Source organism: Rhipicephalus microplus, chromosome X, assembly GCF_043290135.1.
Source record: "Rhipicephalus microplus isolate Deutch F79 chromosome X, USDA_Rmic, whole genome shotgun sequence".
Lineage (NCBI taxonomy): Eukaryota > Metazoa > Arthropoda > Arachnida > Ixodida > Ixodidae > Rhipicephalus > Rhipicephalus microplus.
In genome coordinates, this window is record NC_134710.1 from 158,637,476 (window position 1) to 158,657,493 (window position 20,018).

Consider the following 20,018-nt stretch of genomic DNA (forward strand, 5'->3'; position numbering starts at 1 on the left):
ATACTGCAAGGCTATTTTTATTTACTTCGCTATAACCAATATTTCGACATATCTAGGTTTGCTATATCGAGGTTTGTGTGTATGAATTTTCCCTGACTATAAAATAGAAATAATACAGAGTATTTTGTACTGTTGCAAGTATCAAGGTGTATAAATGTTTTAGGTACATGGGTTCACTAAAATCAATTTTTTTAACAGTGAAACAGCACACCCTTGCATTGTTAAAAGGCTAAGGGTTGACGTGCATTACACATTTATCTCTTTTTTTTAATAGCAAGTGAAACAGCACACCCTTGCATTGTTAAAGGGTTAAAAGTTGACGTGCATTACACATTTATCTCTTTTTTTTTAGTGGAAAGAGAGAAGACACAAAAGCCATGTTACAAACCTTCGCTGATACTGGTGGCATTCTCAGCCAGACTGTCAGGAGTAGCATCACTCGCTGTGCTCAGTGATCTTGGAAAAACAGTGAAGCATCTCTGTGGATGGGGGTACTTGAATATTTGCTTTGGTGTCTGGCCAAATTCCATTATTTGGACCTCAAGAGAGTGCCTTTCATGAATATCTTGAATACTGAACAAAAATAAGCAAATTTAAATATATCAATTTTTTAGATTTGTAATACCCCTATAATAGATGACATGCTGTGTTCTGATCTCATAAGATTTCACATTGCAGTATTGATTGATTTGATTGATTTGTGGGGTTTAACGTCCCAAAACCACCATTTGATTATGAGAGACGCCGTAGTGGAGGGCTCTGGAAATTTCGACCACCTGGGGTTCTTTAACGTGCACCCAAATCTGAGAACACGGGCCTACAACATTTCCGCCTCCATCAGAAATGCAGCCGCCGCAGCCGGGAATCGAACCCGCGACGTGCGGGTCAGCAGCCAAGTACCTTAGCCACTAGACCACCGCGACGGGGCAATCGCATCGCAGTAATTGTGCCCAGAGGCAATAAATATAGACATGGAAGGAAATTTAACCAAGACTGACATCTAGGTGAGTTAGTATAAATTCATAGCAAAAAAAAGCATGAAGAAAATTAGGGTCAGCCACAAGATGAGACAGTTTTGGTGTCATAATTTTGCAATTCGTTCAGTGAACTGGGTGCGCGGAAACACACAAAAGACAGAGAAGAGCCACACAGCACGTACTGTGTGGCTCTTCCTCGATCTTTTGTGTGTTACCACGATCCCAGTTCAATGAACGAATATGAACTACCAACTAGCCCATCTTTCTATCCTATTGCAATGTTTTTTTTTCTTCCTTCAGGATCATTCAGGCAGAAAGCCCTAAAAGTGTCAAAAGATTTAAACATTGATCAGCTTTGAATCCAGGAAAAAAGCTGGACAAAAGTTACTAGAAAAGTCTACAAATTAAGATAGGTCATTATCACCTGCCCAACTTCACCATCTGTAGAGCAAAGGCCTCTCCCATGTTCCGCCAATTGACTCGGTCCTGTTTTTTCTGCGGCCACGTTATGCCAAGCTTCTAAATCTCACATGACTAACTGTCAGACTTCATCTCGCACGTTTGCCTCCACTTGAAATCTAGTCTGTTACTCGAAATGACCAGTGGTTACCTTGCCTACATGCCACATGCCCTGCTCATCTTTATAAGCATCAAATCCAAATTCTCATTGTGTATACATTGAAGGACATGGTGATATGAGGCACCTAGTATTTCACTGTTCTCTCACAAACCACTGGTCTTCTCCTTGATAGTTGCAAGCACTAAAGTTCACACATTTTGTTTAATTATTACAAACAGCATGGCAACTGCAGCTCCACCAACTTACAAGCAGCAGCAAAAAAAGGTTTGTGTTTATCAGCAGTCTTGGCATATAGATCCCTTTACACTTTACGTATTTAGAAATTCACAACTTTTTTCCTTGTAATGAACATGAATTTGATATGCATTATAAGAAATGTGTGTTTTTCAGCCCAGGTCATTTTAATACTATCATAGTGCTGAACATAGGTCAGCAGTAACAGGTAGAGTTTGCTCAGACTCAATAAATATATCTTTAACTTAGGGCTCACTTTAACTCAGACTTACTAAAATTTTTCTCAACCAGACAACCTCCAACCCGAACTCACCAATATTTTATTCACTTGAACTCACTCAGACTCAGCCTTACGGCCTGATCTGAGTGAGTAAGTTTGAGTGAGAGAGTTTGCCGACCTATGGTGGTGACACCCCCGACCCCTTCCTTGGATGGCACAGAGAGAAAGCAGGATAATTGTCTAACCAGAAGAAATTATTGTGTGCACTGATATATATATAAAATAACGAAGGAATATTAAGCAAATGTCGAATTCTAAAGTTTGCTAAAGAAAAACTTCAATAATAGTAATACCCAGTAATACCCAGTAGCCTAAACAAAGTACCAAGCCGGTTTGCATGTGCCACCAGCTCAAGAATAAAATTATTTAAGAATACAACAAAATGTTTACACAGTGCAATTATGCACCAATATATAATATGAGGAGCTAATGAAAAGTAACTGAAATAGCACAGCGCTGGGTGGAGCGAGCATTGTTTGCAATTCTTCAGCTAGGCGAGCGTCGTGCCACTACTTCCAAGTAAGCTCCATCTCGCAGGCTTCTGACAGGAAAATATCTTCGAAGTATACAGTGAGTTTTTTTCATAAAATCAGTTGGGCACACTTGGCATTTTTTTTCATGATGGTTTTTTGAAGCAAACAGTTGGTGCCTGAGAAATCTTGTTTCATACTGCGGCAAAATGACTCGGTAACTATTGCGATAGTGAACACTGTTTACATGGACACTATAATGAGAAAAACTTAATGGTTGCACTGCAACGAAACTGTGCACACCTAAAAAAAAACATTTATAAGCAGTCCAGCAGGAGACGATGCTACTTGCAAAATTCTACCTTCGAGGTGCAAGTGGTAACACCAAAAAAAGAAAAGCTCGCCAAGAACACAATTTTTGGTACCTAAACTAAAAAAAAAGCTACGCCATTGCAGATGACTGGAAGTGACGTAGACAGCAGCTCAACAGACCGACCGATGCAGGCAAATCGTCTGCTACGTCTGCTCTATGCTCAGAGGTATACACTTCATGGCTATGCCCGAGTGTTTTCTTTTTAGATGTACGGTAACAAAAAATAATTTATGTAAACATGCGCCTGGAAGGTTACATGATCATAAAAGCTTGTTAAAGTGTGTCTAAGTAATGGCTGCCATTTTGCACCTACCGTCTTGTCCTGCTCTCTTGGGAGAACTGGCTGGTTCACAATAATGATGCCCCTCATTTATGCTACGGATGTTCTCGTTTCGTTGATAGACTACGGATGGAAAGATGGTACAGATGCTCAGTTTGGCACACTCCCATGTCTATTGGAAGCGTCCCTGCATTTCTATAAAAACTTGTCTGACGGTGTCCAAAACACTTATATAGAACCTAACGTAACACATACCGTTCATGTGCTTAAATTGCTTCAAACCGCGTAGGATTACATTTCTGCAGAACTTCACTACTCGCAACTAAATGTGAGCCGATCAGATTTAGAAGCTTTGATTACTCGAGCATAGATGGCGCAGCTAGTAGCTAGTCTAGTGCTTCGGTGGGCATCATTTTATCGATTTTGTCTTAGGAATAGCATTATGCTATAATTTAGCAAGTGAAACATGCTAGAGCATGCATTTTATGCTTTACTAAAGCTGTCTAATACAAGTAGGTCTCGTCGCCGGTGCGTCTCTAAACGCTGGTCGAGGTTTCCCGCTGTTGTGTTTGTAGGGGCTGAATATTGAAGGCACTGCAGCAGGATTCAACATTCTTTTCAGTTGCAAGAGTATTTAGACACCGGTCGCATTTATATTTGTCATCTTTGAAGTGCACCACATAAAGCACCGCATTCTTCGATACCTCCCATATCTTTTGCCACACTCTGATAACCCACAGCTTTTGGAGCTTTACATTTTTCAGAAGAGCGTTAAAGCTGGTCCCAGCCATAAGGTATGTAGCAGCCTACGGCCCCGCATTTCGTACTATAAAATAGTTAACTCCTCTGAATTATTTGCTCACAGAGGGGCGTTACACAGAAAAGTCGGGTAGTGAGCTGTAGAGAGCAATGTAGTGAGCTGCGATTGACGTCATTTTCGTTTGTGTCTGATTTGCCCAACCCCACCGCTAGGGCTCCGCATCGTCTACTAGCTTATAATTACAGTACCGATTATTATAAATGAAATATGCAATCGCAAGCTTTTTAACTGTTATTAACATTGCTTACCCAGCATATACTATACATTCCGAGCAAATTCTGCTGAAGTCAAATTTCGTTGCAGTTGGCCTTTAGGGCTACGAGTAATTGTCTCTTCTTGACAAAAAAAAAATGTCGATACAATAAACCTTATTCTCGATGTCCATAAGTTTCGCAAACAGATGAAACTATTCAAAACTTTATGTGCATTGGTGCTTGAAGAATAACGACGAACCACTGAGGAGATGAAGTTGCCTAGTATAGGTTGGAGCTCAGATCAGCAAATTTTAACAGAATACTTGGGGATGAGAAGGGTCGTCGTGAAATTTCTATCTCGAACTTCGACTAATGAGCCCAAGAGATTGTGCAGTGAAAATAGGCCATGCTATGAAAGAACAGCGCTGAAGCAACCCAAACTTTCGCTCTTGTTACTTATGACCAATCAAGTGATATTCTTACCAACTCAAAAACAAAAAAAAAAATCTTGCATCGCCACACAGTTTACTTTAACAGCCATCACAAAAAACACAAGAGCATGTGAAATTGATTTCATAAAAAAAATCTCTGTACGAAGAGAAAAGTTTCATGAGAAAATACACCAAAAGCAATAAACTTGAAAGGTGTTGCACGATGCTCGCCTAGTGGGATTTTTGTGAGCTACGGTATCTCTGACCAATGCACGCTATTCTACTTACTTTTGGGTACCCCTTCACACCGTCAGTGAAACTATGGACCCCAATTTTCGTTTAAAAAAATGAAACAGTGCAACGAAATTGTTTAATTTCAATAAAATGTAACAAGAACAGCAGGTTCTGGCTAAAATAAATTTTAACAACCTTTAGAGTATCTGAAATATTGCAGCTAGCATGCCATAAACAAAGTGTTCTTTCAGCACACACAAATTGTCAGGAGAAAAAACGGCCCATTATAGTGCTTTCATGGGCTGCATTTTTACAGTAAGTAAAGTTTATACCAAATATAAGGCAGGGTGCATTGTTTTATTCTTCAAGAAGTCTTCAATGAGCTGCTGTACTTTAAACATTCAAGCGGTCATGGTTACTGACCACATGTTTTTCCCAAGACTACAAGAAATTTTAAAATTCTTCAACATAGTACAGTAAAAGCTCGTTAATTCGAATTCCACGGGAACGCTGAGCAATTTCGAATTAAACAAAATTTGAAATAATGAAAGAGAGCAAAAATGGGTGGATTTCGGGGGTGGGGGCACGAAAAATATTTATTGGCCAAAAAAGTCGGTGATGACCATCTGCTTCTTTTCTCTGAATGCCACAGCTGCGGCTCCCTGTTCCAGCGCGCGGACGCGGCGCAGGGAATCATCTTCACCCTCTTCAAAGCTGAAGAAGAGACGCGCCACATTAAGTGCCTCCATCACCGCAGAAGCTGACGGGCGCACAGGCGCTTCGTCATTTTCGTCTTCCTCACCTTCTGGCTCTTCAGCATCAGGCTGCGCACCGGCTACTTGAGCGATAATGTCCTCATCAGTCAGGGCACCACACACCGATGCACCGGTGTCAACTTCAACATAATCGGCAAAACGTACGCCCCAAAGAGTGTAGCTCCTCAGCCCCATCCACGTTGATGTCACAACTATCCTGCGCACATCCAGCTGCAAATCCACTGTGGCGGAAACAGTTTGCGATTGTGGTCGCGGTAACCTGTTCCCATGCGCGCACCAACATGTGCATGGCAGTGAGCAGCGTAATGCCGAAGACCTTCCTGTCGCCCGCGCACAAAATCATTCGTGAACGAACAACGTGCTCGAGGAACAAAGTGACGCTGCCGGGAGCGACTTAGGACTGCTAGGACTACTTCGCCGACTCCTCAGCGTCACGTGGGTCCCGCGTACAAGTGGCGCCAGGCGCTGAGATAGCAGGAGGGCTACGAAAAAAAAAAAAATTGCTCCCTGGATTTTGGAGGCCATACTTTGCTCGCCCTTTGCTCGGAGGCCACTTGAAGCTCGAAAAAACTGGTCGTGCCACCTATCGTTCGACCGTAAAAGCTTCCACTAGTGTTTGACGATGATGACGCTCGGCGGCGCGCGCTTCGAATTATCCGTAGAGGCAATTTCTGTTCGAATTAACGAATCGTTTTACACATGGTCTCCTATGCACTGCGGACCAGACTGTGGCGACCCTTTCGAATTATCCAAAATTTCGAATTAATGAGGTGTGAATTAACGAGCTTTCACTGTATAATAATACAAAGGCCTAGACTGAGAGGCCTACACCATTCCACTGAGTATCCTTCTTTTTCTGGTTCAGTAATTTTTATTTTAAAAATGCACAATTGAAACATCTAAAATTTGCACTTCTACCGGAAAATCTCAACTTTCTCTATAGGAAGATGTGACATCAAGAAATGTGAATCAAAAGCTGCAGCGGTCATAAAATTTCGCCCAAATAAATGCCTGCAAATAAGTCTGTCTAGTTTGTTACAGAAGTTATTGATTTTACTAGCACAAACTAATGTGAAGAAACTTGAATACGAAAAAATAGCATTGAAAGTAAAGGAGTATGCCATTTAATTCTACTCACATATATATATGGTTGCTAAATTTTCCTAGCCACATATATGGGGCCTATTTTATTTCAGCTCTGTTCTGTGCCAACAGGTTCAAGCTTCCATTTTTTCAAAATGACTTTCTTGCTCCTAATTTTCCTGGACTTTACTCAGAGCAAGCACTGCCTGCAGCCCATATCTATGTGGCTGGTATGTCATCTAAGCAAGTGTAAGTCTCAAATAGCCTCCGATATGCAAACACCATTTTGAAGCGCCTTTTCCACACAAGTACTTCGAAGGATTCATAGGTATTTTAGGTTTCCATTCCTGAGCAATGCTCCAGGAGGTCAGCTTCAAAAATCTCAATGTGGCAAAAAGTCCCTTGGGAATGTCCCTGTTGAACGCAGGACGCTGAAGCACCAAAGACTGTTTCTACTAATGCTCAATGCCTGTTGTTAAGATAAAAATAGTTTACAACCTATGGGCAGGCATTATGCTCAGGAAACCAGTCGAATAAGGACGAAATAGGCTGGTCATGACAGCTCATTATATTTTTTTACACATTTGTTACTGAACTAGGTTCCTTCTCGCTGCCTACAGCTGCCATAGCAGAGAACCCCAGCAGTCCACCAAATGCAGTGCAATGGCACTTGCAGTCTTACAGCATCAAAAATCCCAATAGGTCATGATCGTACTCAGCAACACTTTTTGGCACAGATGGCACGTTGAAACAGACAAAAAAAAAAAATCTTTCATCGCTAATGCTCACACTGCACAAGAACATTTTTCCCACTTAAAAATAGTAGCCATAGATGACAATCGCTCGTCATTGGTGTGGCAAAAGAAACAGCAACCAAGCCTTTTCTGCCCAACTTAAAAGGGTTAGAGTTTTTCTGCACAATCTCAAAGGAGTGCGATTTTTTTTTACATGACGCTTCTTGGCCGAAAATCGCAGATTTTTTCACTATGTTCTTTCCTCAACGAAAATTGAAATATACATTGAAAAAACAAATTACTCACCTGTCCAGATCAACGCTTCCTTCATATGTGAGATGATAGAAAACTGCAAAAAAGAAAGGAAGTTGGTTTGAAGAAACTGTATTAAGACACAGAACAGACATCTTATTGCATTTAAGCAGTTTATAGAAACAAACAACTCCCTAATAGGTTGAATATGTTTCCTTTTTGAAGCCTATTATTTAGTTACTAAAGCAATATAAAAGCAAGAAACGAAGAAACACTGTTGAATATGAAGGCCAAGCACTTTGTTTTAGCCAGCGCTAAGCTCAACATGTTGCTTGAAGGATAATCCTACCAGATCCAGAGAAGGATAGTCCGACCAGATTTTGGAAGGGTGTTTGCTCGGTCCCAGACAGAAATTCAATGTGGTGGCAAGAGGGTGACAAAAAAAGTAAAAAATGCCCATCCATGTTTTTAATCATATGCTTTACTTTTAAAACATTTCATAAACAACATTAGATACACATTTAATATACTCATTTTTGTGGCGATTTTAACACAAGTGATTTTCATCTTGCAAAAAGTGGCTGCAGGAGTGGAGGGGGAGAGAGTTTGCTTGGTCATTGGCACTTATTTCAGTTCTCCCAAAGAAGAGAGGAGAGGGGGGGCATTTGCTCGTCATTTTAAGGTAAATGGCAAGACGGAAAAAATGAAACGTGGGAAGGGATGATTTTATGGCCTCTCATTGTAATGTGGATGCCAGCCCTTGTTTGAGAAAACAATGCAAATATCAAAATTTTTGAATACGTGTCAAATACAAATACATAGCTTCGAATACGAATAAAATAACGAATAATAAAGAAGTGCAATTTTTTTCCATTAGTAATCTTTTAGTCAATTGTATATAAACAGTACAATTGTTACTATAGTCAGTTATTGCACACAAAAATTTTAAAAAAGTCACCATCTACACTTCTTAGGAAGCCTAAAACTGTAATAGGTGAGCTTGTAACTGTGATGTCTTGGGTTCAACCCACATTGTGAACAAACCTTTTATATCTTTTTTTATGTGGTAGGACTTTATTACAAAACAAAAAGAAACGCTTTCGTACCTTCCATGACGACCAGTGAGCATGAGGCCACTGGTTTGATTGTGTTAACAGTTAACGCCAGTGTACTTAAATCTAGGTGACTATAAAAGCAGCCTAGATGGTCACAATTCATCCAGCTTCCTACACTATCAGTTATGGCTCGGAAGACCCCGATTTTACAGTTTTCTTTCCAATTTTCACGCCATTTTCCGATCGAGAATGCTGTGTTGCACTGATAGCTGCATGTTCGTGATTGAGGTGCACGGCGCGCGCTGTGAGGTAAGCATGCGAAATAAATGATTACTTATGTGTGATAGAAAGATGCTTGAAGATATGTGTAAAGTAATAATAAGACGAGGTCATCGTAAAGATATGTGTGACAGAACCAATCAACAGCGGGTGATCAAAGATATGTACTTAGGCTGGAACCAATGTTATCATGTATCTTTAAGCAACATTTTGCTTTGTCAGAACATTTGCTTCAGCCTAAGGCATGCTTTGGTGGTCTAGTGGTGGTTTTTACATAAACTACACAAGGCTTTTAAACCCAAAGATGTTACATTTTTGCTGCATAATAGAAAGCGGAATGCTTTAGCTTATCCCCATAATAGTAAACTAGAAATTATTTGATTATTAAAATATACAAAACGGCAATATTACCACATGTGTTGAAGTAAGCTTGATATGGCTGCAATGCTATATGAATGGCATTCTTTTTGGCCAATTATAGAATCAATTTTTTTGAAATGCTATTTAGATTCCTTAAACATCACTCCACGAAAAGTGAGCACGTGAAAAAACAAATAATCAAAAAACACCATTGTCAGCTAGAACTGCCTCTTCTCCAGACTGTTTGTATCCAAAGATTAGGTCAATCCAGGCATGAAGGTTTTCCGAAACAAAAGGTGCCTCAAGAGCTTCCCTGCACGTGCGTATAAAATGTGAAGGGTCTGCAAAAAAAAAAAATAAACAGCCTTCAGTAAGCATGAAGTGCCAGTAAAGAAAAGGAAAGGAAAGTAGAAAAGGCAGCCAATCAGTTGAAACAAAAGTACCTTCGGCCCATGGTGGCAGTTCAACATCGCCAACAGGACTACCATTCTGGCGTTTTCCAAAATCCAAGTTCTAAAGCATATAAAAAAAGAGCAACAAACATAAACAGTAAGAGTGCTGCTAATATATTGAACAATTTTAAACAATATTCATAAACCTGACTAGATCACACAGAAAACTGCATTTTTAACCAAGCGTACACTAGATAAAAGATAGGAGAAAACTGTCATCCATTTATTCGTAGCGTGAAGTCATAATTGAAACCCATATGTCAAGGGTGTGTGGATAGCAAAATTTAGCACCTAATCGAATACGAATCATATAGTGACCATATTGTCACGACGCAGACACAGCAGGAGTCCGATATAGAAGAGCTCACTTTAATTAGAATGAAAAGTGCTCGTAAAGAGGACCGGGCAAGAGCTTTGTCTTCCTTTTTTGGCTGCACGAGCTCTCCTCTGCAGGTTGAATGCGGCAATGTTAAATTGAATATAAATATGAATAAAATACTAAGAGCATAGTTCGTGAATAGCAAGGAGACCGTTTTCAAGACAGGCCTAATATTTTACGCTTCAAATATTGACAAACTACAGCAAACTAACCTTGCTTGCTGTTACATACAATCGACAAAGGTACTGCAATTATGTAAACAGTGAGGAGCTCACATACGGTATTGATTAGAGGTTCGAGATACATGCTTAATCGTGTCCTGCACAATGTGCTAGATATAACCAGGAAACTAGACCACTTTTGTCGAGCTTCTTGGCTACAGCCAGCATGCAACAGGATCTCATTAAATGTGCACCTTTAACTTAGGAGGAATACAGCAGTTAATTCAGTAATCGAGCTTGTGCTTTGTCACCAGTTAAGACCTAAACGCTGAATATTGTTTTCTGACTGAATATCTTGAAATCTCATAATAATGACAGTAGATTGTGGACACATTTGTTTCGGCGACATAGCAGTTTAAGGCAAAAATTACTTCACCCAGTGATGAGTAAAGCTTCGATAGTCCAGTCTTTTAAAAGCTTGAACTGTATGCATCTTCGCAATGTACAAATTAAGAAAAAACCCTTTGCTCATCCTAATTGATTTTCACTTGGAGTTTTTTCTTTCATGCTAATTATTCAAAAAGTATTAGAAAATATTCGGCAATTTCTGAATGCAATATTCAATTTACATATTCTTATTCAAAATTTTTGAATGTTTGCACATCTTCTAATGTACATACCGGCTTCTCAGAAAACAAGCTTTGCAGAAGAAAAAGTCATCCGGTTCTCGGATTCGAACCCAGGACCTATGCCTTGTGTGTGTGTGTGTATGTGTGTGTGAGCGTGCATGTGTGTGTGTGTACCATCTGAGCTAACAACGAAGCCAGTAGATAGCAATGCTACAGTGAATTAAACAACTACTTGAAGCAGCAATATATTGAAATCAGTTCTGCAAAAGCCATCAAGGTGAAGGGAAGTTACAGATGTAACATTGGCAGATGAAACTAATTCTTGATTCCAACAGTGGAGTCAGAGATTTGATATGATTGATATGTGGGGTTTAACGTGCCACAGCCACCATATGATTATGAGAGACGCCGTAGTGGAGGGCTCAGAAAATTTCGACCACCTGGGGTTCTTTAACGTGCATCCAAATCTGAGCACACGGGCCTACAGCATTTTCGCCTCCATTGAAAATGCACCCGCTGCAGCCGGGATTCGATCCCGTGACCTGCGGGTTTAGCTGAATACATTAGCCACTAGGAGTCAGAGAGTGCCACAGGTTCCGTTAGCACACACCTCCCTATGATACGGGAAAATGCCTCCAAATGTGCAAGTGGAAGGCACTCAAGCATCAATGTTGAAGCAATTAGGCACATAGGCACCCGTTCAAAACATTGTATATGTTTGCCCAGTTTCCATTGTACACCATTCAAAGCGGCGCAAACGAAAGCACACACAGTAATGGCACAGTAATGCACATGACATCCTTCAATACAGGCATCAACTGAGATAAGGCTAGAGAAAAACAGGAGAAAAAAGAAAGCATAAAGACTTCTAGACCTTTCAATTTCAGTGGAGCAGTCTCGACAAGACTGGGTCTCCACATGCACTTTTCTTCTTTCATCAGAACATGCAGCATTTTTCCCAATCTACCTTGGCAATAGTTTTGCATCAAAAAGAGCAAACAAAACTGCTTTGAATGCGCCTTTGGAATTTGTGAAATGCAGTATTATATCATGTTTACTATTCACTATAATGAACTCGCACACAGCAAAATGCTCAACTGGGCACAATAAAACCCGTGGTAAAACAGTCAAGCTATTTAGCATTATTCATAGCAGCAGCCTTTTAAAAAGACCAAAAAAGACCAATGTTTACTCAAGTGAAAGAAGGCCCAAAAAATTTTTTTCACTAAAACTGATTTGCACCAACAGGCCACCGAGCTCTGCAATTCAAATAGCTTATTACACATTTTGAGATGAAGATGTTCTATCATAAAGCCTGAGTGCTTGAATATACCTATATGTGCCAATCTTTTTGGTTTCCACACACCAGTGCCAAGCTCATTATATACATGGATATTTTAAGTATATGTCGAGAGCAGACAGTACTTTTTTTCATGGACTGTTGAGTGAGCCCTAAAGAAAGTGCTGATGCCCCTACAAAGCCTTTTAGGGCAGCACACACCAAAACTTATAATTGTTAAGAGGGCAGTATGGCAAAGTTCAGGGAGCTCTTAATGGAAAGGTATATACAGTGCAAAAGAGACTGATAGACTACAAAGTTTTCAAACGTGTGTTGACTTACAATATTTGTATTCATATACTAAAATTCAAAGCCCAATTCTGACAAGGCAAGACCTCAAAGGGCCGCTAATTCAAGCCGGAGCTGCAACTGTGGACCCAGTGGCTTTGAACATTCTCCTCTTACCCGCATGCACTACAGTTTTGTTTACCTTGCCAGAGTACCTATGCTCCTTGGCAACATTTAACCCTTCCTTTACGTTTACAACTGACTCTGCAAGTAATTTTTTGTGTACCCCTTTACAAACGATTGACAGTGAAAGTAAATACCCATTCAAACGATTTTCAGGGGCAACATACGAGTATGAAACTTGTTTTTATGACAAACAAGCTCTGGCAGATCTCTCGCATTGAGGGAATCTAATTCATGTGAAGCTGTTAAGTGAGTAGCTGCCCATGCCAAATTTTTCTGGCTCCGAGCTACGTGTTAATAGATGAATAGACACCTTTGTGTAAATTGAGTAATTGTGTGGATATCGTGGGCTTACGAGATACATTATCTATGCTAGCATCTAAATGATAACCTGTGGTCAGAAAGAATGTTTCCACTCACATAAGTACACACTACGAAGCAATAATGAGCAAATCACAAGCAGAGCTTGCCAATTCATTTAAATTCATGAACTGTCCTTTGGAAACTAATGTCACAAGTTTCAGTATCATAAGTTCATTATTAGTGGATAAAATCAAGGTTGAAGCTTCATTTTGAAATTTCGTGCCAAGATCTGTGCATGAAATCATGAATTTCAAAACATATTTTTCGTAGTTTCGTATGGGCTCCATGAAGTTTTCTGAAACTTCGTATGTTAGGTCTATGGCACCCTAAGACGACAATATACTTCATTTTTAATGATTACAAACTTTGTAGGACCCAGCCCCCTCAAGATCTCCGAGGTCACTGTTTGGTGCGTGATTTTCAGGGTGCCGTAGCCACCCACGTTTTCTTTTCGCACGTGTCCTCGATTACCAAGCATCATCTCGCGGTAAGTGGGGTGTTTTCGAAACTTTGAAACTGCACTTTACTGATGCATGAAAATCATTCCTCATTTTAGTGTCCCTTAGCTACAACTTTCTGAGTTTTAGGAGCACGTCTGCAATACTTAATGCATTTTCACAAGAGCGGATAAGCCAACACGACTACTAGATACAATATACAAGCACCACTACCACAAGTAATTGTAGTGGCAATTGTTTAACAATTGCGGATCTATTACATCTACTTACAGTATGCACCACATAGTAGATAGCTCAGGGTGACAGCTTCATGTTGGCGAGAGTAAGTCTCCTACAACTAAATTTCCAACTACAGTCAAGCCCGCTTATAACGAACCTGAGCCTGACGCGGCATCTGTTCGCTGTATCCCGAAGTTCGTAGTAAATGAAACACAGCTTTTAAAAAAGTTGCGAGTGAAAACAAACTTTTTTTGCCCAAAAAAGTTTGTGATACAGGTGTTTCGAAGAGCAGAAGCGACGAGGGCGGTCTCGAGTTTATTTCAAACGGCAGCATGCTCGTTCACTGAGGCCCGTGGCATAAGGTGCATGAGGCACTGGCTCCAAAGTTTCGTCGTTCTCGCAATCCGATACCTCCAAATCGCTCTCGCCACGTACTGTATTCACAATGCCCTAATCCATGCACGGTTACGCGGTGTCGGCATCATCATCGGCCCTAATGAAACCATCACAACAGATGTCCCACCTGCTCTCTTATGTCGGAGTCGATGGCGCACTGTCGCAAATCGCCGCCACAGTGGTTTTATTCGGAAGTTTCAGGCTCGGCATCGGGCTCGACGTCGACGACAAAGTCGGCTTCGAGAAAACAGTTTCACGTGCATGTAGCCGTCACCGCTGCCCACGAAATATTCACCATCTCCACAGCTGAATACCAAGACGCCCGAAGTGGCAAGTTGGCTGCCAGGTAGTCAACAGCTATCAGTAAGCACTCCGCAACGCGGCACCTAACGCACGCATTACGCTCAAGCCAAGCGGTCACACTTTCGACATTTTGTTAAGCGGCACGAAAAAGCATGCTAGTCCTCCCGTCGGCCATCATGATCATACACGCACACCAAGAGCGAGCAAGATGCGCACACGCGACACACATGCCAGAAGGCGTGGAACAGCTCTGGGCCCGTTTCCAGTCAGAAAACGAAACTAATTCGAGCCAGCGTGGCGGCCGTTGCGGAGCAGTGGAGATGGGCGAAGGGGTTGTGATCAAGACAGGAGAGCAGATTTGCGAGAGAAGGGCAAGGAGTTGCAATAGAGTGAAGAGAAAGGAGGACACGGTGGGAGGGCAACCTTGAAAACCAAAACATGCGGGAAGCAGGCAGGTCGGGTAGCTTGCTTTAAAGGTCCACGAAACGCGCAACTCGCATGTTGAAAAACTTGAAAGAGTGCCTGAGTGCGCAGAAGTCAAACATGAAACAAATTGCGAATTATCAAAGTCGATGGGGTAGAGTACGCACGTACACTAGACGCAGATGATCGGATACAGTCGGTGGCCCACGATGTTGACAATTGGTCTGGTCACTCCAGGCCGGCGACGCCAGCGAAAGTACCAGTGATCAAAAACAGGAGAGGTGGCCGACCGGTCTTTGAAAGATGGGTGGCAGTGTGAAAACACAGGCCTCGTCTAGCGATGCGGGGTGCTCAGAGTAGCCGGGGGACAAAGGAAAGAGAGGTGCGTAACAAAAAGCAGTCGGGGAGAGCGGCAACTAGAGGGGCGCAGAGGCAGGGTCACCGTTTGACAATAAGAAAACAGGGGCACCTCCCTGATGCCTGATCGGTGGTCGAAAGTGGTTTCCAGGGAAGTTGGCAGAGCGCCGACCCCGTTCGCTGTAACCGATCGGCGGCGCTCAGAAACATTCGTTGTAAGTGCGATTTTGTGCCACTGAACCAATGTATATTTTCCCGGTCATGCGGATATTGTTCGTTCTAAGTGAAAGTTCATTTTAAGTGGGGCCGTTATATGTGGGCTCGACTGTACATTGAACAATTAGTGTTTTTTACCTATGTGAAGTGTTTATAAATTTTCTAATGTTGATTTTTTATATTCCTGAGTTGATATATACTAAATTGCTTGTGGTGCATACCCAAATACCATAGGCTGTTTGCAAGTATGCACTACACGTTACTGGGGGAAAGGGCTTTACGACTTAGGTATGTGACAGGCATGTCATGTTATTCATGCCCCAACCTGTTAATCATGTTCATCGTGCACTTATGTCTTCCAATGCCAATTTTGGCACTTACCGTGTTAAGGAGACAATCACCAGATAAATCAGGCGTGGGTGGCTAGAGATATTGGTATAGATAGACGTTTCACATTGAATTGTGATAGATACAAATAAGGTTAGAAAATGCCAAGCAGAAGTCCGAAGTTTGCTGGGATAAAATGGATTCCGCTTGCACAAGATAGGGTAAACTGAAGAAGATCACTGGGGAGAGGCCCTCATCCTTCAGTGGACTAAGACAGAATGATGATGATGGTACACACAGTCACAGGGTTATTCATACAATGTTAATGCAGATACTCACCAGTGAGTTGACCAAGAAATCCCCACTGCAAGTGAGGTCATAAAACTCGGGAATTAGTTCTTTAAAATCTGCTGCATCTGTAGTCACATTTCTCCATGTGTCAGAAATACTTGAAACAAAAGAAAAAATTATGTGCATTCAGTATCAAAGACCACAAAGCATACCAATAGCATGCAGTGAGGAGTACAAATAAAACAAACCTATTGAACATTCTGTCAGGGTGGTCAAAGCGGCCATTCTGCAGGCATAGCATATACTGTGGCGCTGAAACCATGCAGAACAATTGCAAAGTGCAGCTAACCATAGTATACACAAAAATAGACACACTTACAACAGTTTTAAGAAATCTGAAAAGTTCTGTTTGGCGTTGCATAAGTTGTTGCCAGGTTTAAAGGGTCAGTGTTGCCAGACTGCCACCAGATTTGGCAGAGAAATTCGCCCTTGTAGTTGGGGCTTCTGCGTGAGAGTTTGGTGTCGTCCGCGGTGCATTTCGCGAGTGCATGAGCGATGCTCGCCGTTTTAATTAACGGAATGAACCGCGCCTTGCAGAAGTTGGGATGCGCTCTCTTGCTGTGTGCTGCTGTATAATTAAGAGGCTGTTTTAATTAACGGAATGAACTGCGCCTCGCAGACGTTGGAGCACGTTCTCTTGCTGTGTGCACTGCTGTGCAATTGAGAGGTCATGTCTCAGAGTTAGGGAATCAACGACGCGTTGTCCGCCAAGCATTTCGCGAGTGCGATGAACTTGTTCACGAGTGTGTGTTTATAAACATGTGACGTTTATTCATCACATGTACACGAGTCCGAACGGTATGTCTTGTGCTGACACAGTTATGTGCTGACACAGAACGATATGTCTTGTGCTGACACAAGAAGCTAAAAAACTTTACTGAGAAGCAAAGGAGATTTTTCAAGAAGCATCAATGACTCTCACAAAGTTCAACACAAATGAGCCTGGATTACAACAAGATATAAAGAAAGAGGAAAACGCAAGCTCCGGGGCTTCCACCAAAATAAAGGTCCTAGTCATCAGATGGAACTTTAAGGAAGATAGGCAGCACCTACCATTGTTTGACATAAATGGCATCGATACCAGCGGTGCAGTAACGAAGCGCCAAATGTTACAGCTCACTGCAAGAGTATACAATCCTCTGGGACTCTACTCCATTCACGGTAATAGCCAAGCGAGAAATACAAAACATGTGGAGGAAAAGGACATCTTGGGACGACTCACTGCCAGATGATGAAACGAAAGACTTTGAGGAGATGGATTAAAGAGCTGGAATCGACTTAAGAGTTCAGTGTACCACGATGGTTTGATGTAAGACAAAGGAGGAAGCCTATTCACATGGAACTTCACTTCTTTTCAGATGCAAGTCCATATGCATACAGAACAGCGGCCTATTTGATAAATCACTACGAGAAGGAAAAGGAGGCTGAAATACTAATTGCAAAAGGAAGAATAGCGCCAGTAAAGCAAATCTCGTTACCGCGATTTGAGTTGATGGCTGCATTGCTGTCTGCACGTATTTCTGAATACATCAGAAGCGGATTTGTAGGAAATATAAACGCTACAAGATACTGGACGAACTCGACCATTGTTCTTAGTTGGCTACACGGAAAAAAAAAACTAGACATCTTTGTACAGAATAGGGTGAAGGAGATAAAAGAGAAAACGAAGCTATCAGAGTGCAAATACATAGCAAATGAAGAGAACCCAGCTGATCTCATGACCAGAGGTGTAAGCGCAAAGGCTTTGATACAGTCGGACCTATGGTGGCATGGGCCAAAGTGGCTTGCAATGGAAAACAAGACCACAGGGCAGACGAAAACGGACGAAGATACTGAGAGTAGTGAATGTTATGCAACTAACACATACACGTCAATTCCGGTCGTGAACAATGCAGAGAAGTATGGAACCTACTTAAGATTGCTCAGAGTAACAGCTTGGGTTCTGCGATACATACAGATAATAAGAAAGAAGTGGATAATTGGCGATCTGAGTTTTGAGGAACTGAAGAATGCAGAGACGGCGATAATAAAATTGGAACAATGAAAGATAAGGGAACATATTATACTCAAAAAGAGCAATGTGACTAAGACAACAAGGATGCTTCTTTGTGGTAAGGAAGTCTTTGAAGATGAACAAGGGCTAATAAGGCACAAGGGTCGTCTATCTCAAAGTAGACTGACATAGAACGAAAAAGATCCAATTGTGCTACCAAATTGGACGGCCACTACAAAGCTACTAGTACGACATGTGCATCAACTCGCGTTACATGGAGGAGTCAGTGCAACACTGTTGCAGCTTAGAACGAAATATTGGATAATCCAAGGAAGGCCGCTCGTGAAGAAGGTTTTTCATGGATGCTTAAAGTGTCAACAATTTGACGCTAAACCAATCGAACAAGACAGAGCACCTCTGCCTGCTGACAGAGTAAACCACCGACAACCATTTGAAGTGACTGGTGTAAACTTTGCAGGCCCAATGCTTATAAAAGACGCCGTGAAAGGCATGATAAAACTGTACATCGCAGTATTTGTGTGTGCAACAACAAGAGCTGTACATCTAGAAGTTGTCGACAACAGTAAAACAGAAGCATTCTTACATGCATTCAGAAGATTTACAACGAGAAGAGGCTTATATCGCACAATATACAGTGACAATGCAGGGACACTCAAAAAAGCCAACAGAAAAAGCAATCGTATGCTGAAGCAATTATAAAAAGTCTCTAATAGAGCTAACCCAGGAGATAAAATAAAGCGGAAGTTTATCGCCGAACAAGCGCCTTGGTGGGGAGGCTTCTATGAAAGGATAATACAAAGCATTACGAAGCATGAAATCATTAATGAGGAAAGTCATCGGAAAGAGACTGCTAACCAGAGAAGAGATGGAAACAATAACCACTGAAGTTGAAGCGGTGCTTAGCAACAGGCCATTAACTTATGTATACAGCTAACCGGATGAGCCGCTACCTATTGTGCCGGCTGACATAATAGGTGGAAAATACAAACTTTTAGGAAATGACGAAGATCAACACGAAGTCAAAATTGAAGAAATCTGGAGAAAGCGGCAAAACATCATGAAAGATGAGGTGGAAAAGACGGAACAAGGAATATCTGGAGGAATTGAGAGAGCAAGCTTACGCAAGTAAACAAGAAACGAGAGTGAACCAAGGAGACATCGTTTTGCTTGGCTCACGCACTCCTAGATCATTTTGGAACCTGGCTAAAGCCATGGAAGTTTATTCGGGAGACGACGGCAAGATACACTCCTACCTTTTGAAAATCAATGGAAAACTCATTCGGAGACCTGCACAACATATCTACCAACTTGAAGGTTGTTTCCAATGAGGACAACAAAGCTTCATGCGGGCCGGAAGCTATTGCAACTTGCCGAAGACAAGGAGAAGAAGACAAGGGGCACGGAAGAGCACGCGCGTTAATAAGCAAATAAAAAAGAGGGTCGCTTGTCTCATCTCGTTTCTGCGAAAACAATATTTAGCTTATACAGGGATTTGGTGAGATATTTATCTTACTTCACCAGTTCCAGATATTTGCATCCAGTGCCACATGTTTGCTTCACATGTTTGCCTCTTTTAAGGCATACAGTCAACTCTCATTAATTCAAACTCAAAGGAACCTCTGATTTTAGTTTGAATCTTCAAGAAGTTTGAATCATCAGAAATTTTCAGATGTATGAATGTGGGTGAGGTGACATCCCACATTACGATTAGGCATTGATTTTAACACAAAAATTTCACAAAAGTTTTTAAACCCTAACTGCACGCAATGAAGAGAAAGCAGAGGTGTAAGGTTCACAAGTTTATAGGT

At 41.5% G+C, this 20,018-nt stretch overlaps 1 protein-coding gene across 3 annotated transcripts in view; it reads right to left on the reverse strand.

The window, feature by feature from the left end:
• Positions 1 to 20,018, reverse strand: part of LOC119177060 (protein FAN) — a 181,793-nt gene that overhangs the window by 90,902 nt on the left and 70,873 nt on the right. For all 3 annotated transcript variants that reach the window (XM_075878063.1, XM_037428427.2, XM_037428428.2), the window contains exons 16-21: positions 16,385 to 16,448; positions 16,185 to 16,293; positions 9,856 to 9,925; positions 9,622 to 9,753; positions 7,773 to 7,815; positions 389 to 573 (exon numbers count right to left, since the gene is read on the reverse strand). In XM_075878063.1, the coding sequence (XP_075734178.1) occupies positions 389 to 573; positions 7,773 to 7,815; positions 9,622 to 9,753; positions 9,856 to 9,925; positions 16,185 to 16,293; positions 16,385 to 16,448 (603 nt within the window). The remainder of the gene's footprint in view (positions 1 to 388; positions 574 to 7,772; positions 7,816 to 9,621; positions 9,754 to 9,855; positions 9,926 to 16,184; positions 16,294 to 16,384; positions 16,449 to 20,018) is intronic.